Here is a 21,765-nt window from a genome sequence, read left to right on the forward strand (position 1 = left end):
ATCTTCCCCACTGATCCTGACCTGAGGTCGGTCCAAACTAAAGCTGGGAGCCTGGAATAGCGCGTTTGGGGAGTTCTGCCGAGGGGTCTGCCCCCAAAACCTGGGATCCCCCCCCCACCCCCCCGCCCGGAAAGGCCGCCGGCATTCCTGGAGATTTGCTGCCCCCTTTTGGTTACTGGCTATGAATGGGCTGAGATGTGAAGAATGCAGAATTGAGGACAGTAAAGGAAGGGACTCTTCAAATGAGGATTTTGCCAACCAGGAGCCTCACATCCTGCCACTGTCTTCCTTTCCGTCAGAGACACACAGGGTCCCCTGTTTGCCTCACACACGTCCACACATCCAAGTCTTTGTTTACGGTCATCCTCCCTTTGCTTGAGTTACCTTCCCCTTTTTTTCCACTCATCCTTCTAAGATTACATATATTCATTCTCCCTCAGAAATTCCTGAATTTCCCAATCGGCCTCATCTCCTCCGAGCTCCCAAGTACAGCCTTATTTTTATGCCTCAACTTGTCACTTTGTGTGGGACCCGCTGGTAGTTTGAGTTCTTTCCTTTGTCTCTGACCTTCCTTCCCCGAGTACAGGGACTGTGCACATAAAAGGGCCACAGGCAACGTTTGTCTAATGAAAAGAGGCTGAACAGGGCAACGGGCCCTGTCCTCTGGGGCTCCTCAGCTTCCTGGAAAGTTGTAGTGTAAATGGGACACAACCTTTCCTGACACCAGGACTGTCTGGTCATTTTCTCCCTGTACGTTTTTGGGGGGAGAGGGGGAGGACGCTTTGAGCTGGACCCCGCCTTGAGGTTGCCCACCCAGAAGCAGTCATCCCTGAGGTCCGGACAAAAGCACGCGGTCACACAGGGTGTCGGGTCAGGGTCAGGGCTTTTATGGGGGGGGGGGGGGAGGGGGCGAGGGGAAGAGCAGGCGCCTTGTTGGACCGGCCGGCTAGTCACCCTTGGGCGCAGCCTTCACCCTCATCTCGGCCAGTTTGTGGGTGAGGAAGCCCCACTTGAAGCCGGCCACAGTGTCGGCCTCCCCAGGCTCCGGGCGCTCGGCGGCCTCCTCCGCGGCCTCGTCCCCGGCTTCGGGGTCCGGCTCCCGGGTGGGTTCGGCGCCGCGCAGTATTGACGCCGCGGCCGCCTGCTGCTGCTGCCACCTGCTGGCGAACGTGTCCCAGAATCCGGACCCTCGCGGCTCCGCCTCCGCCGCGGCCACCGCCTGCGAGGGAGACTTCGCCGCCAGCGGGCTGCGGGAGAGGGACGGGTCAGGGGCCGGCCGAGAGGCGGGAGGAGAGGACGAAGAGGGGAGACGGGGTGCAGACGCTAAGAGTGGGGCCGGGGAAGCCAGGGTGAGGTCAGATGACGGGAGGGGGGGGGGGGCGTGCCGGGAGACTGGACGCAGGTCAGGACCTGGAGGCCAGGGGAGGGTTCAGAGGCACTGGGAAAGGAGGCCGGAGTGGGACAGGGTCAGGGGATTAGGGGAGGGGTCTGAGAAGAGGGGGCCGAGACCAAGATCCCTGGGGAGAGAGTAGGGGTCCGGGGTTTAGGGAAGGAACTCGGGGAGAGGGGCAAGGCCAGAGAAGGGAAGCCTGAGGTGCCGGGTCCGGAAAGCTGTGGGAGGGGACCGGAGAGAGTGGCGGGGCCCAGCGGTGCTAGCGGGAGGAGTGAGACCCCGCGCAGGTCGCCATCCGGGGGAAGGGGCGAGGTCAGACTCTTCGAGAAAGGATCTTCGAAGCCGGGGTTGCAGCGCTGGGGAAAGAGGCAGGGCGGGGGCGGGGGCGGGGGCAGGGGCAATGTTCTGGGGTGGAGGGAAAGGGGGACTAGGAAAATGAGGGAACCCTGGAGAAACGGACAGGTGAGGAGACCCAGAGGAATGAGAAACGCCTAGATCAGAGGCTTAGCCGGGAGGAGGACTGGGGAGGTGGCATGGAGGGGAAGGGCAGTCAAGGAACGGTGATGAGGCTTGAGGTGGGAGCCTCAGGTCTAAGGAAGGGTCCTTGGAGCTCTGGGAGGGACAAGAGATGAGCGCCAGGGGACAGAAAGGAAACCCCGGAGCTGGAGAGATGGGTGGGTCAGGGGGACTGGAGGGGAGAAAGGAATAAGGGAATGTCAGAGGAAGGAGGCAGGACTGGGCTGAAGGAAAGGGCAGGGAGGCAGTGTGTGCCAAAATAGAGCTAGGAGAAAGGAGCTGGCCCGGGTACCATCCCCTAATCCCCAGCAAGATAGTGGTCCCTAGACTAGCCTGCCTCAGGTCTTCAGGAGCCTGGCTGCAAATATAGACCCCAGGCCTCATCCTGCACCTGCTGAATCAGAATCTTTGAAGGAGGGTCTGGCAGAAATTCCCTAGGAGGATGAGGGTATTGGGAACCACTGATCTGGACCACCCTCAGTTCCAAGAGCCTAAAGTTTCTGTCTTCTGTTCCCTGATTGTAGGGAGATGACCCCTCCCATGTGGATGGGGAAAAAGAGCCTAAAATACCTTCTAGCACCTCAATCCCAACAGCCCTTAAAGTCCTCCTGAGATCTAACCTAATCTCCAGAGATGATGATTTGGCCTCTTTCCTGCTGAGAGAAACTGAAACAGCCCGTGGCTGCCTCTCCCCCTCCCTCCTTGGTCAGAAAGACAAATAGACCAGAAGGAAAGGATGTGGGAGAAGGGAGACCCCAGGCCCATCCCAGCCCCCACCAACACGTACTGGTCGGCACAGGGCTCCGGTGGCAGCAGCTTGTCCTCATCTTCTTTGTTAAACAGAGACGACATTGTCAGCCAACCTTTCACCCCGACCCCCTGAACCTAGGAGGAAGGGGCTGGGAGTCAGGGAAGGGTCATAGCACCACCTCCCAGGATCCCACAGCAGCCTCCTCCAGACTCCCCAGGGCTGGGGTAAAGAAGGAAGAACTCACCCGGCGGGCCAACTGGGACATGGGATGGAAAGCCTCTTCGGTAGGTTCTGCCGGCTCAGAGTCCACTAACGCTGGGTTCCCTCTCTGGGACACAAGACCCCTCCCAGCATGAGAGAGGTCCCAGAGGAATGGGACTTCCCTCCCCCGCTGCTAGCCTGGTACACACACCCCGGCACCCCAACCCCCCACAACTAAACACCCATCTGGTCCCCTCACGCCCTCCATAAATACATACAAGTGTACCTCTACACAAAGTCACCAGTCACATACCTTACCTGTATAGGAAACCCCTGCAGACACCCTCGAGCCCACATACCTGCCCACCCATGGACGTATCCACACACACCCAAAAATGTGTGGACAACGGCATGCATGCTGATGTAGACACACACCTGTACATGAGCATGCCTCCACAGGGCTATGCCTCTTCGCCTGTACATAGCTGTACGTGCTGTGAGGCACCTATACAAGGACACGTACACTGTTATACCATTCACACCTGTGAACTTACAGAAATGCAGGCAGCAGCACAGAGGCCCATCTACAGCACACTAAACCTCTCCACCCATCCACAGACACAAAGATGGAGATATGCGCACACACACACACACACACACACACACACACACACCCTATAGAACTAGTTCCTGCCCCTGCCACATCTGTTTGCACGAACTGCTACTTATTACAGCCTCTAGATGTAAGACCGTTCCCAGTGTCAGAGCCTTTTTGATTTTTTTTAAATGTCAGAATAAACATGCTCCAAGTCTGTCTCTGATCTGATGCTGCAACAGTGACCCTCTAAGGGCAAGCACGACTTCTAGGACCATAGGCCTCACTTCCTCTCCAGGCAAGCCATCCCAATTCTGCTTAGCTCTGCCCATTAGGAAGTTGTGTCAAGCTGCATGTGCCCCATGTGGCTACTGCCTCCTGGTCTCTTCCATGTGGCAGCCCTTGGCTGCCATCTTTGGAGATGGAGTCTGTCGTGGGAGACAATGACCATTTTTCCCGTGGCCCCCCAATCTTCTTCCTCAGTTTCCTGAAATATCCTGGCTTTCGGCACCAGGCCATCTGTCATCCTTGAAGGTGCCAATTGTTTCTGCACAAATGTGCCTCCCCTCACAGAGCCTGTCCCTTGCTCTTCATTGTATCTCACTCCTGCTCTCTCTGCCCATGACCCACCCAGCAAACATGGATGGTACCCACCTCCTCTGCCAGGTCTTCCTCAGATTCCCCACTGAGGGTCTGTAACACTTTGGACTTGTAGGTTTTCCAGAAGGCCTGGTTCATGGCTGCAGGGAAAACAGACCTGGCACCCAAGCTCAGGAAGGCAGTGACTCAGTGGGCACCCAGCGGGTCTGGCTCCAGGAACTTGGTGAGGCCCAGAGCCTGTCCCAGGGATCAGGTGACTTCATTAAAGATGCACCAGCCTCCCCAGCTGGCACACTGTCAGGCAGGTGAGCTGATCCAGAGGAGTCTGGGGTGGAGACAGGACAGAGCTGGCTTCTGTGGCCTCAGCCCCTCGTCTTGACCCATATTGGCTAAGAATAATGGAGACATCTCTCTCCACGGAGGCCCGCTTCCTGGCCCTACGGGTACTTGAATTTGATCTCTTGCAATGGCTCCAAAAAAAATCTGCTTGCATTCACAAAGTCCATTTATAAAGTCCTTGGGCCCAAGACCCACACTGGTGCCCCTGTGACTGTAGCCATACCAGTTGTGCCTTCAGCAGGGCCTGCCCTATGTCCCCACTCAACTGTGAACTGGAGTGGGGAGGTCTCAAAGCCCCTGGCTAGCACCCTGGGCTTACATTTCTCTGCTTTGTCTGGGCTGGAAACCGATTCCTCTCCCCAGGGACGCACGTGCATGTCTCCCTGTTTCCTGGCAACAGGTTCCAAAGAGCTGGAGCCCCTGAATTATTGCTGAGCTCCTCTGGTCAGCCAGGAAGGCACCAGGCTCCAATGAACGGAGAAAGGCTCTCTGGCCTTCCCCCCACTCTGAGCACAAAATACCTAGGCTGTATCTCTGCCTTTGCTGCCAGCCCACACCAGGGAGCCCAGGGCTCAGAGAAAGGGGGCAAAGATGAGAGGTGCTTCTGCCAGCCCTTCCACTTCTTGTGAGAGTTGCTGACCCCGTGCAGTCTGAGGAGATGCCTGAGCAGAGCACTCCTTGCTCACGGATTTGACAGGGGGTGCACGAAGGACGGAAACCCAAGGGAATAACTGGGGAACGGTGAGAAGTGGTGAGCGCTTTGTCAGGAACTGGAGGTATCTCAGGAGTCCCTGTGGGGGCCAGATCCCAAACTTACTCACTCGCACTCATTAATTCATTTATTCACATCACAGACATTTTTCAGTGCCTCCCAGAGATGCTCAAGGCATATTCCCTCCCCTTGCTGACCGTGGAGTCTAAGATCTGGGAACAAGCATGGGGTGATAGTGCCAAGGGATGGAGTAGAGACAGGTCGGGCCAGAAGGGACCGGAGGTCAGGGGGCGGAATCCCCCGGGGGTCCGCACCACCCAGCCGCTCCCGGGCCAAAGCCTCGCCCTGGGCGGAAGCCGCAGCTTTGGGCCCCGCCCGGCGCTCCGTCTCTGACGTCGACCGCCGCCTGGGGGCGCTCAAGGAGCGGCCTGCGCGAGTGACGTCATCTGAGGCAGTCTGGACGAACCTGCTCCGCCCCCGGGCGTCCTTGACGTCATCCAGCAATCCGGAAGCGCCCGCACGTGTGCCCCTGACCCGTCTCTGGGCCCCCTGGCCCCGCCGTCACTGGCCATGGGTCGCTCCCGTCGGACGGGTGCTCACCGAGCCCACTCCCTGGCCCGCCAGATGAAGGCGAAGCGGCGGCAGCCGGACCTGGACGAAATTCACCGCGAGCTGCGGCCCCAGGTTCCCGCACGGTCTCGTCCAGACCTGGGCTCCGAGCCCGACCCCGACCTGCCAGGGGGCGGCCTGCATCGCTGTCTGGCCTGCGCGTGAGTCCCGGCCGGGCCTGGCCTGGGGAGGAGAAGGGTACGCAGGACGGGACGGGGGCGTGAGGTCCGGGTCCCAGGACGCGCGGGTTCTGCTGACCTCCCATCACTTCAGGCTCAGAGCCCCGCGTCAGAGAGATAGGCATACCTGAGATGCATCACCTCACTCTCCTCCTTACCCACCTCCCATCCCTACAGGAGGTACTTCGTCGATTCCACCACCCTGAAGACCCACTTCCGATCCAAAGACCACAAGAAGAGGTATGAAGGAGTAAGGAGAGGACTGGTGGACGGGTGCTGGGCAGACAGGGCTTGCATCTGGTCAGCTCCCAACTCTCTCTCTTCTTTCAACCAGGCTAAAGCAGCTGAGCGTGGAGCCCTACAGTCAGGAGGAGGCCGAAAGGGCAGCGGGTATGGGCTCTTATGTGCCCCCCCAGCGGCTGGCCGTGCCCACAGAAGTATCCACTGAGGCCCCCGAGATGGACACATCTCCCTGACATGGCCTGAGGATGTAGGGCAGGGGAACTGCCCATGGACAGTGGTGCAAGGGCTAGGCTGGCAAAGACTGTGCCAACCTATTTTGGCCCTGGGTTTGGGAAGTGGATGGCCTCTTCTGGGTGCCCTCACCCCCAATAAAGGAACTGGATGAAGACGACTTGTCTCTGACTCTAACCTCCAGGCCACTCCTCCAAACTCCTGCCCTGTAGGGGTTTCTCTGTAACTCTTGTTTACAGGGCTGACGGTGTCCATTCCCCACTTGGTCCGGCTTTGGAACCTACAGCCTTGCTTTCCCTCAGGGGTCCTGGCATCTGAGCTGGAGCCCCAAGATGGAGCCCAGGTCAGTGAAGGGGAGAGGGAAGATCAGGGACTGACCCTCAGAAAAGAAGTGGGCTCCCGAGATTGCAGCCCCCACTGAGTCACCTCCCCCAGGACCCGGGCATGAGGCTGCCTACTTTATCATCAGGCCTGTGGCGGCCGCCGCTGCCCCACCATCTTCCAGACAGCATAGCAGGAGCCACCCAGTCCAAGGACAGCCAGCAGTGTAGCCACTACCCCGGCCAGTGGACTCCGGGGCTCTGCTTTGAGCTCCCCAGCTATCTGCATCTGGAGGTACACAGAGGGTCCATCTGAGGGGTCAGTTGAGACTTCTGGGAAGGTGGGGGGGTGGGAAGGAGCTGAGAGGGTACAGCTGGGTGAAGGAGATATGGATGCCATTGCTGCCCCAGGGAGATTCCACCCCAATCCCTCTCGCTTCACTGCCCATCTGGGCCCTGGCCGCTCAGGCGGCAGGAAACGTGACAGCCTGGATGCTGGGGGTGTTAGCCCAGCTATGGTAGGGGAAAGAGGGGGTCCGTGGCTGAAGCCGTAGGTTAGAGGTACTTACCTGTAGCACCCGGAAGTAGCCAGGGGTCAGGCGTCGAAATCTCATGGTGGGTGCCACTAGTCTTCCTTGGCGGCCTGTGGGGTGGAAGCAGGAATGAGGATTAGTGGTGTTCATAATACCAAGGAGTGGAAATCAGGGCATAGAGGTGTCTGACCTCTCATATCCATGGGAGCCATACCTCAGAGGATGCTCACCAGCGTCTGCCCTCCCAGGTCTGGCAGGGGGCGGGGCAGCTGAACCTTTAAATCTGGTCCCTTCCCCCGCCTGCCCATCCTGCCAGCTTCAGGAGCAGCTGTCAAGAGAGATCAGCATCAGGCCTGAGCAGCACCTCCCCCACTCACCAGGGAGGCCAGGCTGGGTAGGGCAGGAAAGGCCTTGCCTGGCAGCGCTCAGGAGTCTTAGACCTGGACCAGGTACTGGGAGGGTCTCCCCAGCCCGGGTCCTGGCTCTATCCCTACTCCTCAGATGGTCGGATATCACGAGTCAGCCCTCAGCATAGGAGGGGCAGGGTGCCTTATTAGCCGTCCCTGGTCGCCCTGAACATTGGTGAGCCTTTTCACTTGGTTTCTGTTACATCAACGCCCATTACTTTGGCGGGGGGAGGGCACATATCACTTCTTTCTGCAAGATGAAGTTCCCACAGGGACTTTCCTATTCTTGGCTTGGGGACAATAATAAAAGGAAATTAGCATATACTGATTAAGAGAGCTGTCCATGGCATGTTAAAAAACAGCTGACTGTGCCAGGCAGTATTATAAGCACTTAACATGTATTAATTCATTTGGTATTGGTTATCTTATAATATGAACAACAACAACATGTTTTCAGAATAGTATACAGAGTACCTGCATATGCAGAGAATGGAAACTTTACAGTGGTCCCCACTTGGGCCTAGAATAGAGATATAATGACCTACTGCTAACCTTTGAATATTTTACAACAAAGATGCAGAAGGAACTTTTATAAACTCAGAAAACTACCTTTAAAATAGAAGCTACCTTGGGGCGCCTGGGTGGCTCAGTCGGTTAAGCCTCCGACTTCAGCTCAGGTCACGATCTCACGGTCCGTGAGTTCGAGCCCCGCGTCGGGCTCTGGACTGATGGCTCAGAGCCTGGAGCCTGCTTCCGATTCTGTGTCTCCCTCTCTCTCTGTGCCCCTCCCCCGTTCATGCTCTGTCTCTGTCTGTCTCAAAAATAAATAAACGTTAAAATAGAAGCTACCATTTACTCTGCCCTTAACTGCCTAGCCCTGCCAGGTGCTAGGAGCAGAAAATAAAGGCAAGGTTATGTGGGGTGCCTGGCTGCCTCGGTTGGAAGAGCATGCGACTCTTGATCTTGGGTTGTGAGCTCAAGTCCCACGTCGGGTGTAGAGATGACCTCTTAAATGAATAAATAGTTTTTAAAAATAAAGGCAATGTTGTGGACGTCAGGCCCCCAATCCTTTTAGGGGTGCATGTGAGTGGTGAGTTCCTGTCTGTTTCTGCCCTACAAGACTGTGTGTTCAGGCTGGCTCAGGGTAGGTGTTTGATGAAATCAGGGTGGTGGAGACAGGTGTGTGTTTCCTGGGCTTCCCCAGAGCGCCGCAGGGAGGCTGTTGAAGGAAGAGGGCAAAACGGAGGAGTGATGAAAGGACATGTGCAGCTCAGGGTATGAGGATGCATGAATGGGGCCAAGGACAAAGCCAGAGAGGGGAGGGCTGTGTTGCACAGTGGAGCCTGCTGGTTCACCAGAGAGGGAGTCAAGCCTGCAGGTACCTTCGAGGACCCTGAAAGATGCAGATAACAATCTGCATTCTTGTTTGATGCCACATGTAATGGTAGGAGGGAGCCAGGGGAGCGGGCTAAGTTCCAGAGAACTCAATTTGTATGTGAAATTATTAAATGATGGCAACTAACACACCCATTATATGGGCCATCCGTAGGCCAAGTGCAGAATTTGGATTTGGGGGCAAGATCATGTCAGGCTTTGAAGGCTGGGTACTGGGGCACTGGTAGGGATTCCAAAGTGACACAGTCAGAGGGGCAGGCCCTGGGAAGCCTTCCCAGGCCCCTCTCCATAGAACTAAAGCAATAATAATAGCTCAGATCCATCCCATTTGACAGATTTCAAAATACTTCAAGGAAATCTTCACAGCACTAAGGTCTAAGTGTCTTTGTTTTAGACAGGAAGGAACAGTTCAGAGAGGTGTTGAAATTGGGTGCAGTCACATAGCAAATGGAAGTGATTCTGTCTGATTCCAAAGTCCTGGGAGTCTCCTGGCCTGGGATGGTGGTGGTGGTGGTGATAGCTACAAATCGTATGTCACAGATTATTGTTCTAAGAGAAAAGCTCTTAACTGGGATTCAGAATACAGAGGGCCGATAAACTCGGATGGGAAAAAAAGTGATATATTTTCACTAAACTGTAACCAAAATTTACCACTTCCTTCTATATGGATTGAAGTATTAGCAGTATCTGTGGCTTTGTCACCAATTGAAATCACAGATTTTTAAAAAAATTTTTTTTTTATTTTTTTTAATTTTTTTTTTAACATTTATTTATTTTTGAGACAGAGAGAGACAGAGCATGAATGGGGGAGGGTCAGAGAGAGGGAGACACAGAGTCTGAAACAGGCTCCAGGCTCTGAGCTGTCAGCACAGAGCCTGACGCGGGGCTCGAACTCACGGACCGCGAGATCATGACCTGAGCCGAAGTCGGCCGCTTAACCGACTGAGCCACCCAGGCGCCCCCCAAAAAAATTTTTTTAATATTTATTTTTTTTTTTAATGTTTATTTTTGAGAGAGGGAGGGGCAGAGAGAGAGGGAGACACAGAATCCAAAGCAGGCTCCAGGCCCTGAGCTGTCAGCACAGAGCCCGATGTGGGGCTTGAACTCATGAACCGTAAGGTCGTGACCTGAGCCAAAGTCAGACGCTCAGTTGACTGAGCCACCCAGGCGCCTCTAAATCACAGATTTTTTCATTCAAATTGTAGTTATTGCAAGTGTCTCAACATTATATATGCTCATAACTGTTTCAGAATTGTGATAGTTATTAGCCCACCATTAAATCACACTCCTTCAGACACTCCTGCGACATAGCTGCCATTGATTGGGCACCTCTGAGCCCAGTAGAAGGTCAGTGACCAAATGGTAAATCCACTTGTTCTCACACCAGTAACCCAGGCTTCTCCATTATTCTTCTGATTCCTTATATTTAGTGGTTAACTGATAAATACATGTGAAAAGGTGAGTCAAAGACCACCCCACAGTTTAGCTGATATCATTAGAAAAGGAAAATTTTGGGGCACCTGGGTGGCTCAATCAGTTGAGTGTCCAACTTCGACTCAGGACATGAATTCATGGTTCGTGAGTTAGAGCCCCACAGCAGGCTTGCTGCTGTCAGCAGAGAGCTTGTTTTGGATCCTTTGTCTCCCCTCTCTCTCTGCCCCTCCCTCCCTCTCTCTCTCAAAAATAAAAATAAGCATGAAAGAAAAGGAAAATTTAACTTTAACTTCCAGTCTTGTTATTTCATGCTAATAAACCCATTACTATATCATAAATGTTGGGGGGGGGGTTAAGATTTTATTTTTTCAAGTAATTTCTACACCCAACAAGGGGCTCAGACTCACAACCTGGAGATCAAGAGTTGCATGTTTTACCGACTGAGCCAGCCGGGCGCCCCAATCATAAATTTGTGTCTTTAAGTATATTTTGGTTATAATTCTCTTCCTTGTAATCTCCAGCATTTTTTAATGCTTCCAAAAGCACTATTCTGAGAAATGGTCCATAGCCAAAAGCGTCTGTGTGCAGAAACGGGGGGTGCTAAAAATCGCTGTTCGAGAAATTTGAGAGCTAATAACGCAGGTATCTGCACCGCAACCCATTTAACAGAGAAACTGACATGGTAGATAGGGGCACATAGCTAACTAGCCGTACAGCTGGCATTTGCAGCCAGAGCTCTGGCTCTCGAACTTCTGTACTTTGCTGCTGAGCTCACTGCTCACCTTTATGCAGTTTTGTGTTTGTTTTGTTTTGTTTTGTTTTGTTCCTGCGGAACCTAAAGGACAATCCAGCTTGGGGCGGGATCCCAGGCGCGCTCTAAAGTCGCCTGAGTCACCAGTGACACCGCCTCCGGGTCCAGCGGCCCCGCTGCCTAAGGATGCCTGAAGGGCGGGGCAGGAGGCGGACAGGCCGGGGGGGCCAATGGCTGTCGCCGCGCCTCACCTGGCCGTCCACGTGGGCCCAGGTAAGCTGGTGGCTCCGCCCAGAGCCCCGCCCCGGCCGGCCCCGGCCGGCCCCCGCCTCTCCCCAGGCCAGACTCCGGGAGCGGAAATTCCTGCGCGGGCGGGACCGGGCGGGAGCGGATCCCAGCGGGCCGGTCTCGGCCATGGAGCCAGTGGCGACCTGGACCCCCGCGAAGGTGGCAGCTTGGCTGAGAGGTGGGTGGGGCCTGGGCAGAGTTGGGCTTGAGGGGCCCGGGGACGGGGAGAGGAAAGGGGAAAAGGACATTCCAGGTCTGTCGGTTAGTCAACAATTTATAGAGTGTCTGCCTTTTACCCACCCGGGACTGTGCTAGGCAGGATAGGCGAGATGACCCCGGGGGTTCCGAGAACTCAGAAGGGGGTCACTCATCGCCCCAGCATCGCAAGGGGCTGCCAAGGTGGCCGTGGGGAGGCGGGGTGGTTGTGTAATGAAAACAGGGGGGTGGCCCACGCCCACTCAATCTCCTTCATCTCCCCTCCGCCCCAGAGCTCAGTGGGCTGTTATTAAACCCATTTTCCAGAAGCGGAAACTGACGCACTGAGCCAGGAAGTGACTTGCTCGGGCTTTGGAATATGGCCGGCCCTCCTGTCCTTTCCCTTCTCACCTTGAGGCGCCCAGGGAGAGAAGCAGAAGCCCCAGTCACACTGAAGGGGTTGGCACAACCCCAGCCTGGGAGCCTCAGGGGAGGAGATGCTGGCCAGAGGCAGTGAGCCCCGGTGGGTGGGAAACGGGCCAGGAGTGCAGCTGGGAGAGGGGAGGGGAGTCCCCCTCCTGATGGGAGCAGAGTGCGCTGTTGGCAGGCTGCTGGCAGGCTCCAGGCCACCAGCCCCTAAAAAGCGGGATTCGGGGCTGGAGTCAGACTCCCAGGCTGGGTTCCAGGCCACGCCCCTCCACTCACCAGCTCTGTGACCAGAGGTCTCAGTTTCTCTATCCACATGATGAGAAAGTCAACAATGATCTCATGAAGTAGACAAAACGAGACATTCATGGCAGGTGCCTCGTATGTGTGGCTCAATGTAGGAGCCTTTTGGGAGGAAGGCAGCACAACAGGGTCACTGTACGTGGCAAAGAGCTGCTCATGGAGTAACAGGTCCATGAACTCTTAGTCTAGTGTTCTTAATGTCACACAAGGGGATGAAGGAGAGCTGTCAGTGACACTCACATTCCCCAATGATGGAGCCTGACTTGGAATGGAAGGAATTCCTTCAAAGAGTGAGCAAGCTACTTAATCTCTATTTTTATCAATTTTCCCACCTATAAAATGAGGATAACAATAATCTTTAACTCCTATGTTCAGTGAGAACCGATTGTGTTAATATGTGTAAAGCCCTTAACATTTCGCTCAGCACATAATAAGCCTTCAATAGACATTTTCCCTATTTTAGGCCCGCGTTGTGCCAGACATGGGCTGGAGTTAGAGATGAACAGTTAGTTATGGCCCAGAGCCTGAGGGGGTGACCAAGTGGGAGAGGTCGATGCTCAAGTGCAGGTGTTAGTGGAGGCACAGGGGCAGAGGGAGCAGGAGAGCCCTCCGACTTACCCTGGGAAGTCATGGAAGGCTTCCTGGAGGCAGTTGAATTAAAAAGGGGAGTGAGGGAGCTAGAACAGTCTGGGCAGAAGAAATAAGACATGCGAGGACCCTGAGGCAGAAGAGCATCTCAGGAGTTACACTACAGGGACTTAGTGCCCGGATCATACAGGACCTTGCAGACCAGGCTAAAGAGTCTGGTGATAATACTGTGGTGGCTGTTACTGTCTACCATGAACCTGGGAATAGGCCAAGTGTTTGAAATATCTCAGTCATGTCACTTAATACGCACAGGATTAGAAGGTAGGTGCTTTTATTATTGCCATTTCACAGGTGAGGAAACTGAGGCATAGAGCAGTTAAGTTACTTGCTCACGTACTAGCCCTCAGGTCTTCCTGACTCCAAGGTCTTGTGCTCTTATCACCATCCCCATGGTTCTCAGACTTGAGTAAAGCACCTGGAGATTTGGTTAAAATGCAAAATGCGGTGCCTACTCGGAGTTCTGATTCAGGGGGTGGGGTTGAGAATTTGTGGGGGTTTTTAAGTCCATTTATTTATTTTTGAGAGAAACAGGGACACTGCAGGTGGAGGAGGGACAGAGAGAGAGGGGAAAGGGGATCCCAAGCAGGCTCCGCGCTGCCAGCGCCGAGCCCCATGTGGCGCTTGAATTCACAAACCGCAAGATCCTGACCTGAGCCAAAACTGAAAGTCGGACACTTAACCCACTGAGCCACCCAGGCGCCCCGAGAATTTGTGTATTTCTAACAAGTTCTCCAGTGAGGCTGTCACTGCAGGTGCTCTGGAGACCCTTTGAGAGCCATTATCCCCTACTCTTCTACTCAACTCAGTAGCTGAGGGCAACTCAGAGTTTCCCTCTGTGAAATGGGTCCCCAGATTGTGGTAGGAACAGATGGGAGGGAAAGGGGCTTTGTGGGGGTGAAAAAGTGGCCTGAAAGGCCCTGGCACTCCCGGCTCCCTCCATGCTGGCCCCTGTTCTCCCTCCAGGCCTCGATGACTCCCTGCAGGACTATTGCTTTGAGGACTGGGAGCTGCCTGGCAAGTACCTGCTCCAGCTCTGTCCCCAAAGCCTTGAGGCTCTGACCGTATGGCCTCTGGGCCACCAGGAGCTCATCCTGGAGGGGGTGGAACAGCTCCGGGCCTTGGTGAGTGAATGGTGGCCACACTGGCTGCAGCTTCCATCCACCTGGGGGGTTGCTGATGGGGGGGCTGGCCACTGTCAGGAGATAATCTGCCTTTACTCTGGTGCAGAGCTCTGGGCGACAGACAGAGAATCTGCAGAGCCTGACGGAGGGATTGCTGGAGGTGACCCAGGCCTTCCAGAGCTTAGTCGGAGGCCACCTGGAAGGCTGTGCTGAGCCCCCTGCTGATGTCCTTAGCGCGGCTGTGGAACTGGTGCATGAGGCCCGTGCCCTCCTCTTCTGGCTCAACAGGTACCTCGGGCTCCTCCCAGGACCCTGGTTGGGCTGACGGTGAAGGGACCCTTCTCATCCCTGGCCTCCTCCGGGGTGTGGGAGAGAACAGAGCTTGGCTCTTGTTCAGATATTGTGGAGCAGGGCGAAGAGGTTATTTGGTCAGTGCAGGGGCACCGGGATGCCTGGGTTCCCACTCATTCATAGCACTGCATAGAGAGCTTCTCCACTCTTCAGTGCTGCTGCTTGTCCCACAGGTCCCAGTTCAAATGTCACCTCCTCTGGGAAGCCTTCCCTGTTGGGTGTTCTTAGAGCTCCAGACACCTCACAGCAGCTGAAGTTATATCATTATTGCTGTAATCATGTTCCTAGAACAGGCCTTGGGACATATCAGGCACTTGACAAATAAGTCTGGTGCTAAGCTCTTTAGATTTATCCATCATCTTCTTTGCCCCCATCAAAACCATCAGAGTAAGCGTTATCTATCCCCAAATGAGTCGTTGGCTCTGAGCGGTTCCATGACTTGACCGGTCAGCACAGCCTCCTAACCACTGCTCCATACTTCCCCCGTCAGGTACCTCTTCTCTCGCTTAAACGACTTCTCGGCCTGTCAGAAGATTGGGGAGTTGTGCGCGGAGCTGGGCCAGGCCTTGCAGGAGGTAGAAGAACCAGGGGCCAGGCTTGGCCCAGTTTGTAGGGACCAAGTCAGGCTAGAGCTTTTTATAACCTGTGAATCAGCACAGGATCGGCTGTGGGGGTTGGGAAGAGGCAGAGGCAGGAAGAAGAGAGGCCTGGCCGCTGGGTAGGGGGCAATGAGGGCCTGGGGTCTCCTAGCTGGCAGGGGCAGCTCAGAAAGTTTGACTCTCAGGAGAGGGTGGGGTGGGGGAGGGCATGTATGGTGACTTCTGGGGCCTGGCATCAGGGGACAAGACCTTGGAGTCAAAGCTCTGAGGCCCTGTAGTTCTGGGAGGAGACCAGCATACAGGACGCAGGGAGGGACTTTGGGGAAGCCCACCCTGTCCTCTGAGAAGGCAGTGCCCCCGACTCAGAGAAAACTGTCCTCTCTGCTTCCAGAACAGTCCGGCAGCTGAGAAGGAGAGCAAAGTCCTGAGCATTGTGAGTGTGGGGTTGAGTGGGGAGTAGGGGTGGCGGTGGGATGGGGGCTCAAGCTAGACATCCTGCTCCCCCACCCCCAGTGCAGCCATGTGGTAGAGATCTGCCATGCCATCCTGAGCTGCAGCCCCCAGGAGCTTCTAGAGCAGACGGCTGTGCTGGAGCGTGTGCAGCTGGACGATCCTTTGGTGAGCGCTGACCCCTTGGCGGCCTTGTCCGGGCCCTCGGATTTGGCTATAGCATCCCACAGAACCCTGTACTGTTATGGCTGGAAGGCCTTTTCTGTACAGCTGTTAAAAAAGGCCCAGAGAACTTTCCTGGGGACACACTGTCATTCAGCACTCTCTCCAGTCCTGAGGGGCTTTAGCTGGTATGGTCTCAGGTGACACATTCCAGTCCTGGACACAGACCTGGCAGGTTAGGGGACTGGGGAAAGGACATGGACTTTTCTGCCTTAATCTTTGACTAGTTAGGAAAACAGGAGCCTCCAGCCCTGCCCTGTCCCTGCCCCATCCCTGCTTGTCCCTTCAGGAGGGCTGCTGAGAATCTCCTACTTCGTTAGTCAGGGGACCAGCTTCCCTCTGGCCCTTACTGGAGGAGGAGGCAGGGGCCCAGAGAGGAGTGGCAGGCCCTAGGTCACACAGCGAGGTGGGCAGTGCCAATCTGGGGCCAGCTCTCTCCCCCATTCCCCCGACCCAGGAATCCCAGTTCCCTCATACTCTCAATGACTGCAGCCTCTGCTTTGGCAGGGTCTGGAAATCCACACCACCAGTAACTGCCTGCACTTCGTGTCCCGCGTGGGCACTCAGGTGAGAATCCCACGCTCTTCTCAGCTGCCGTCTTACCCTCCGGCTGAGCCGGCTTCAGGCCCATGGAAAGCACACCCTATGAGCCCCACCCCCCATACCAGGTCTCTGCGGACTCCCGGCTGCAGATCCTGCCTGGAGACGAGATTGTCCAGGTCAACGAGCAGGTGGTGGTGAGTGAGGGAGAGAGGCACACGGCGGGAGGTGAAGGGGCTACTGAGTAGAGCCCAGGGCTGGTGGGTGGGGAGGGTCCCTTGGGGAGACCAGGGCTGTGGGAGCTGCCTCCCGTGAAGTGAACCAGCTCCCACAGGTCAGAGTGGCCTTGGCAGAGGCAAGGTATAGGGGCTGATGGAGGCCTCCTGGAGGAGGAATGGCAGGAGGCCAAGGGCGAGGGCTGTTGGCTTACTCCAGAGCTTCCTGGCCAGCTCCATCATCCCAGAGTCCCTGTCCTTCCCCCTGCCCTGTCCCCCAGGTGGGCTGGCCCCATAAGAACGTGGTGAGGGAGCTGCTTCGAGAGCCAGCCGGGGTCAGCTTAGTGCTGAAGAAGGTCCCAGTACCAAAGACCCCCCCACAGGTAACTGTCCCTCAGCCCTGCCCACAGACTGCTTTCAGACCCCCATCGTCATCAGCTCTGTCACCATTTCTGGTTGTTCCCCAGACCCCTCCTCGGGCCCTCGGCTCCCCACAGCTGACGATCTCCTCGCTGGCTCTCACCCCACAGTCTCCCAGGTAATGGCTCTGCTGCGGGTGCAAGGGGAGGAGGGGGAGCCACGGGCTCACTCCTTTCATCTCCCCTTGCTCTCCCCAGGGCCCCACCCGAAGACGTCTTTGCCTTCGACCTGACTTCAAACCCAAGTCCTGGACCCAGCGCTGCCTGGACAGGTAGTTTCAAACTCCCACCAGGTGGTAGATGCCCCAGGCAAGGCATGTGGGATGCTTGGCTCTGATCCCCAGACTCCAACACCCTCACCCTACTGCCCAGCCTGGGGCTAGGCTCATGGGCCCTCCTCTCTCTCCTTCCTCCCTGACAGACTCTACCTCCCTTGACCCTGAATCCCTACCCATTTTCCCTGCACCCCCAGCCACACTCCCAGCAGGGGTAGCAATGACTCGGGAACCCCAGGAGCACCCTGACAAGGTAAGGTGAGGGCTCAGCGAGGAGGGGTGTGTGGCTCCGGCCCCAGATCCTTCTCTAACCCCCCTTATGGTCTTTTCAGAGTCCTGTCCCTCGTCAGAAGAAGTCAAAAGGTAAAAGATGTACCTGACTGGGTGGAGGTCCCCTGATATGAGCTCTTAGAAGTGTTTACAATGCTTGGCAAGACCACCCCTCACATTTCACACACAGCTTCTCTTGAACAGCTGTTTCTGGGGTCAGACAGACCTGTGCTCCCAGCCTGGCCCTCTCACCTGCTCTGTGACTTTGGGCCAATGGCTTATCCTCTGATTTTTCATCTCCTCGTCTCTAAAATGGGAAGGGCTGGGGGCGCCTGGGTGGCTCAGTCGGTTGAGTGGCTGACTTCGGCACAGGTCATGATCTCGTGGTTTGTGAGTTCGAGCCCCGCATCGGGCTCACTGCTGTCAGCGCACAGCCCACCTCAGATCCTCTGTCCCTTCCCTCTCTGCCCCTCCCCCACTTGCACTCTCTCAAAAATAAATAAATACATAAATAAATAAAACGGGAAGAGTCAGCCCTACCTCAGGGAGACACCTGTAACATTTCAGGCGTAGAGTCTGGGTTCAGCAATACCACCGGGGAACGCTGGTGGGGGAGTGGGGAGCAGGTTTGGGGGTCCAGGATGCCTTGCCGGTCCCTGATCACCCAGGCCGTGCTGTGCTGCAGGTGTGGCAACGCGGCTGAGTCGCCGGCGGGTGTCATGCCGGGAGCTGGGCCAGCCAGACTGTGACGGCTGGCTCCTGCTGCGCAAGGTGGCTGGTGGCTTCATGGGTCCGCGCTGGCGCCGCTGCTGGTTCGTGCTCAAGAGACACACGCTCTACTGGTACCGCCAGCCCCAGGTGAGCGCCACCCCCCACCCCAACACAGGTCAGCAAGTGAGTCAGAGCCGTGGTTCTTGTCCTTATTCCACCATCCACTCCATCTGTGGTCACAGGCAGGCCGCAGACCCCCCTGCCCCCCGAGCCCTATCTGTAAAACGAGGATGCTTTTTGGAGAGAAATGAGTGAATATGTGTAGAAAAGCAGTCTGGGAAAGGTATCGCGGGCAGTGCAGAAAGAATCACGTTTATTCTGCCCACCTCTCCTTCCTCTTCTGTTACTCTGTCTGTCCTAGTGATGGGCCATTTGTTCAACTGTTTATTCATTCAACAAACATTCAGGTACCTACCGTGCACCCAGCTCTTAGCCGGGTACTAGGGACACAGGGAAGACTTGGGCAGTTCCTGCTCCTCTAGGCTGGTGGGGGGAGGATGTACACACACTCAAGGACAGTTCAGGGGACACAGGCCGTGATGAAGGAAAAGCCCAAGGATGGGGAGCAGCTCAGCAGAGGTAGACAGTCCAGCCTGAAGAGTGGAGAAGGCCCCCTGAGAAATCAATGCCTGAGGGTTAGTTGGATGGAAAGGAGAAAAAAACCAGGAACGGAGAGCAGCATTTGCAAAGCTCAGGGGTATGAAGCAGCTTCGTGTGTGTCTAATGACAGAACAAATGTATAGCCAGTCTTTTCTCTCTGGCTGTTTGCCTGGATATCTTTGGTTCCCCTTTGCTGTCTCAAAGGTGCCCCTTGGTCATAACCCTGCCCCCACCCCAGATTCCTGCCCTGAGCTCTAGGCAAGGGGAGATTTGTGGTTGGAGAGCCCAGAACACACCCTCTCCCCTCCCCCGCTCCAAGAACCTGACTGGGCCTCGAGGGTGTTGGGCCTTCGAGCTGACCCTCACGCTATGATTCCCCCCCAGGATGAGAAGGCTGAGGGCCTCATCAATGTTTCCAACTACAGTCTGGAAAGTGGACAGGATCAGAAGAAAAAGTAGTTAAGTCCTGGACTGTGATAAGCTGGGGGGGGTCGGGCAAGAAAGGGAGAGCGGGGAAGCGGGGGCAGCAGGTAGCTGGGATTCCCAGTCCAGTTCTGGATGGGCACAGCCAGGCTGACCCAGGCCCTGTGCTCCCTGGCAGTGTGTTCCAGCTCACCCATGACGTGTACAAACCCTTCATTTTTGCTGCTGATACCCTGGAGGATCTGAGCATGTGAGTGCCACCCCCCTGACCTCCCAGCTTCCACATGAGTGCTTGGGTGCTTGGAAACCTGGATTCAAATCCCAGCTCTCAGATAGGAGCTAGTCAAGGCATTCACTTCTCTGAGCCTCAGTTTCATCATCTATAAAATGGGTTAATAAAAGTTCCTGCGTGGCTGGACTGGGTGACTGTGTGGCTCAGTTGGCTAAGTGTCTGCCTTTTGATCTCACCTCAGGTCTTGATCTCAGGATCATGAGTTCAAGCCCCGTGTTGGGCTCCACACTGGGCATGGAGCCTGCTTAAAATAAAATAAAATAAAATAAAATAAAATAAAATAAAATAAAGGGTTCCTACCTCTCAGAAGTGCTCTAGAGATTAAATCAGGAGACGATATAGGTGGAAAACCCAGACATATAGTAAATGGCAGCTCCCTGAGACCCGTTTGCCCCTCCACAGGTGGGTGCGCCATCTCATCACCTGCATTTCCAAGTACCAGTCTCCAGGCCGGGCCTCCCTGCCCCGCGAGGAAGGTGGGTGTCTCACCAGGTCTCAGCTGAGCCTCTGTCTTTCCTGGAATGGGGGCTGGGAACTCTAATGCTCTAGCCCACTCCCTGGCCTCCCGAAACCCTGTGATGCTGAGTGGGCTCCCCAACTGCTCCTGTTCCCCCCCCCCCCCCCCCAGACTGCTACAGTGAGACAGAAGCAGAAGATCCTGACGATGAGGCTGGGTCCCGCTCGGGCTCGGTGAGTAGGAGACTGGTAGGGGGCAAATGGCAGACCATGGGGGTCGGAATGCCACCCTTCTCTCCTTCTACCCTGCCCACAGCCCAGCCAAGCCCGAGCTTGGAGTCCACTCCATGGAGACACATTACCTGCAGCCACCCCCATGCAGGGTGGCCCACGGACTTCCTTTGGCCCACCAGCAGGTGCTGTGCTGGGGCTGGGAGCTGGGATGGATGGTGGGGTGGGGGTGGTGGAGGCTGGGATGGGCACATCCTCATCTGCTCCCCCCTCCCACAGACAACAGTGAAGGGGCACTGGAAGGAATGGTGTGGGGGCTGAGGCAGGGTGGCGTGTCCCTCCTGGGCCAGCCACAGCCTCTCACTCATGAACAATGGCGGAGCTCTTTTATGCGGCGCAACCGAGACCCCCAGCTCAATGAACGAGTGCACCGTGTGCGCGCGCTACAGAGCACACTCAAGGTCAGCTGGAGGGCACTGGGCGTGGTGAAGGACTGGGCTCTGGGCTTTCGGCTCTGGTTCCTGGCCTTGAGCTCTGGGCTCAGCTGTGGGCTGGGCCAAGTTCTAGGTTCCCGGAGCCAGACTCTGAATTTAAGGATCAGTGCTAGACCGGGCCAGGTGCGGGGTTCTAAGCACCGGACTCCAGAGTTAGCTCTGGGCTTGGGCTCTGCCCTTCTCCCTGGGTGATCATGACCCCTTAGCCCCCACCCTCTTCACAGGCAAAGCTGCAGGAGCTGCAGGCCTTGGAGGAAGTGCTAGGCGACCCTGAGCTGACTGGAGAGAAGTTCCGGCGGTGGAAGGAGCGGAACCAGGAGCTCTACTCAGAGAGCCTGGGAGCCTGGGGCTTGATGCAGGCTGAAGGCCACTCCCAAGTCCTGATCTCTGACTCCAGAGAACAGTCTTCCCACCCCCTGCCCTCTGAACCCGAGGAACAGTCCCATCTCTGCCCCCTGACCCCAGAGAGCAACCGCGGACCTCCTGACCTCTGACCCTGGCTAGTACCCTGGCTCCTGACCTGTGGCCTTGAGGACCACCTCAGCCTGCAGCCTCTGACATGCCCAGGACAGAGCATCCCCGGGTTCTATTCAAAGTTGAAGGTAGCACTAGTCCATGTATCACCCCAAGGTGCCCCCCTTTGCCTCGGCGTCCACCATTTCTGTTCCTCTGTCCCTCAGAGTGGGCTAAGGTGAAGTGAGCTCTGTGCCATCCTCTCTTGCCAATTAAGGAGTGAGAAGCGGGGCTAAGGAATTCTCTCTCCCCCTCTGACCTACAGGGGCGTAAGACTGTACACTTCTCCCTCCCCCAAGCCAGCCTGTGTAAGTGTTCATTTCACGCAAGAGACACTTTCAACAGAATAAAATCAGTTTATCTAAAATGAATCCACATGTGCCTTTGACTTCCATGGAAAGATGTCAGAAGGGCACGAATGCTCTTGGTAACTAGTCTGCCATGCGTTCACACT

At 55.9% G+C, this 21,765-nt stretch overlaps 4 protein-coding genes across 7 annotated transcripts; 2 read left to right on the plus strand and 2 right to left on the minus strand.

Annotated features, from left to right (window-relative positions):
* Positions 1 to 930: 930 nt before the first annotated feature.
* On the minus strand, positions 931 to 4,194 carry CC1H1orf232 (chromosome C1 C1orf232 homolog). The gene is made up of 4 exons (XM_053209424.1): positions 4,111 to 4,194; positions 2,905 to 2,988; positions 2,697 to 2,794; positions 931 to 1,247 (listed from the first exon to the last, which is right to left on the minus strand). Exons 1-4 carry the CDS (start codon positions 4,192 to 4,194, stop codon positions 947 to 949), a joined length of 567 nt encoding a protein of 188 aa, XP_053065399.1. The 3' UTR covers positions 931 to 946.
* A 1,353-nt stretch (positions 4,195 to 5,547) lies between these two features.
* Positions 5,548 to 6,524, plus strand: ZNF593 (zinc finger protein 593). The gene is made up of 3 exons (XM_027060002.2): positions 5,548 to 5,877; positions 6,073 to 6,135; positions 6,230 to 6,524. The coding sequence occupies exons 1-3, from the start codon at positions 5,678 to 5,680 to the stop codon at positions 6,369 to 6,371; spliced, it is 405 nt and encodes a 134-aa protein (XP_026915803.1). The 5' UTR covers positions 5,548 to 5,677; the 3' UTR covers positions 6,372 to 6,524.
* Positions 6,525 to 6,778: 254 nt separating this feature from the next.
* Positions 6,779 to 7,303, minus strand: ZNF593OS (ZNF593 opposite strand). Its single transcript, XM_053216118.1, has 2 exons — positions 7,259 to 7,303; positions 6,779 to 6,978 (listed from the first exon to the last, which is right to left on the minus strand). The coding sequence occupies exons 1-2, from the start codon at positions 7,301 to 7,303 to the stop codon at positions 6,835 to 6,837; spliced, it is 189 nt and encodes a 62-aa protein (XP_053072093.1). The 3' UTR covers positions 6,779 to 6,834.
* A 4,044-nt stretch (positions 7,304 to 11,347) lies between these two features.
* On the plus strand, positions 11,348 to 21,691 carry CNKSR1 (connector enhancer of kinase suppressor of Ras 1). 4 transcript variants are annotated; one of them, XM_027059998.2, is made up of 21 exons: positions 11,348 to 11,482; positions 14,033 to 14,190; positions 14,297 to 14,478; positions 15,032 to 15,116; positions 15,532 to 15,573; positions 15,654 to 15,758; positions 16,320 to 16,379; positions 16,481 to 16,549; positions 16,849 to 16,950; positions 17,035 to 17,105; positions 17,185 to 17,258; positions 17,408 to 17,514; positions 17,594 to 17,624; positions 18,217 to 18,389; positions 19,287 to 19,360; positions 19,504 to 19,575; positions 20,020 to 20,093; positions 20,246 to 20,307; positions 20,390 to 20,489; positions 20,584 to 20,765; positions 21,023 to 21,691. In XM_027059998.2, the coding sequence occupies exons 1-21, from the start codon at positions 11,440 to 11,442 to the stop codon at positions 21,290 to 21,292; spliced, it is 2,136 nt and encodes a 711-aa protein (XP_026915799.2). In that variant the 5' UTR covers positions 11,348 to 11,439; the 3' UTR covers positions 21,293 to 21,691. The 4 variants fall into 4 exon arrangements, with proteins under 4 accessions (XP_026915799.2, XP_026915798.2, XP_053065386.1 ...); XM_027059997.2 differs by lacking the exon at positions 11,348 to 11,482 and adding an exon at positions 11,517 to 11,675; XM_053209411.1 differs by lacking the exons at positions 11,348 to 11,482; positions 14,033 to 14,190; positions 15,032 to 15,116 and having other exon boundaries at positions 14,364 to 14,478; positions 16,320 to 16,549.
* The last annotated feature ends 74 nt before the right edge of the window (positions 21,692 to 21,765 follow it).

The sequence above is a fragment of the Acinonyx jubatus genome, chromosome C1 (genome assembly GCF_027475565.1).
Source record: "Acinonyx jubatus isolate Ajub_Pintada_27869175 chromosome C1, VMU_Ajub_asm_v1.0, whole genome shotgun sequence".
NCBI classification, from domain to species: Eukaryota; Metazoa; Chordata; class Mammalia; order Carnivora; family Felidae; genus Acinonyx; species Acinonyx jubatus.

What these genes read in the sequence shown, in the direction of transcription:
- ZNF593 (XM_027060002.2), top strand. Translation starts at nt 5,678, where the DNA reads ATGGGTCGCTCCCGTCGGACGGGTGCTCACCGAGCCCACTCCCTGGCC. An exon ending in CATCGCTGTCTGGCCTGCGC is followed by an intron (nt 5,878 to 6,072) that starts GTGAGTCCCGGC and finishes CCATCCCTACAG; the next exon opens with GAGGTACTTCGTCGATTCCA. An exon ending in TCCAAAGACCACAAGAAGAG is followed by an intron (nt 6,136 to 6,229) that starts GTATGAAGGAGT and finishes TCTTTCAACCAG; the next exon opens with GCTAAAGCAGCTGAGCGTGG.
- CC1H1orf232 (XM_053209424.1), bottom strand. Translation starts at nt 4,194, where the DNA reads ATGAACCAGGCCTTCTGGAAAACCTACAAGTCCAAAGTGTTACAGACC. An exon ending in AGGAAGACCTGGCAGAGGAG is followed by an intron (nt 2,989 to 4,110) that starts GTGGGTACCATC and finishes CTTGTGTCCCAG; the next exon opens with AGAGGGAACCCAGCGTTAGT. An exon ending in TGTCCCAGTTGGCCCGCCGG is followed by an intron (nt 2,795 to 2,904) that starts GTGAGTTCTTCC and finishes CCTTCCTCCTAG; the next exon opens with GTTCAGGGGGTCGGGGTGAA.
- ZNF593OS (XM_053216118.1), bottom strand. Translation starts at nt 7,303, where the DNA reads ATGAGATTTCGACGCCTGACCCCTGGCTACTTCCGGGTGCTACAG. An exon ending in GCTACTTCCGGGTGCTACAG is followed by an intron (nt 6,979 to 7,258) that starts GTAAGTACCTCT and finishes GTGTACCTCCAG; the next exon opens with ATGCAGATAGCTGGGGAGCT.
- CNKSR1 (XM_027059997.2), top strand. Translation starts at nt 11,624, where the DNA reads ATGGAGCCAGTGGCGACCTGGACCCCCGCGAAGGTGGCAGCTTGGCTG. An exon ending in CTCCTCTTCTGGCTCAACAG is followed by an intron (nt 14,479 to 15,031) that starts GTACCTCGGGCT and finishes TTCCCCCGTCAG; the next exon opens with GTACCTCTTCTCTCGCTTAA. An exon ending in ACCCAGCGCTGCCTGGACAG is followed by an intron (nt 17,259 to 17,407) that starts GTAGTTTCAAAC and finishes CCTCCCTGACAG; the next exon opens with ACTCTACCTCCCTTGACCCT.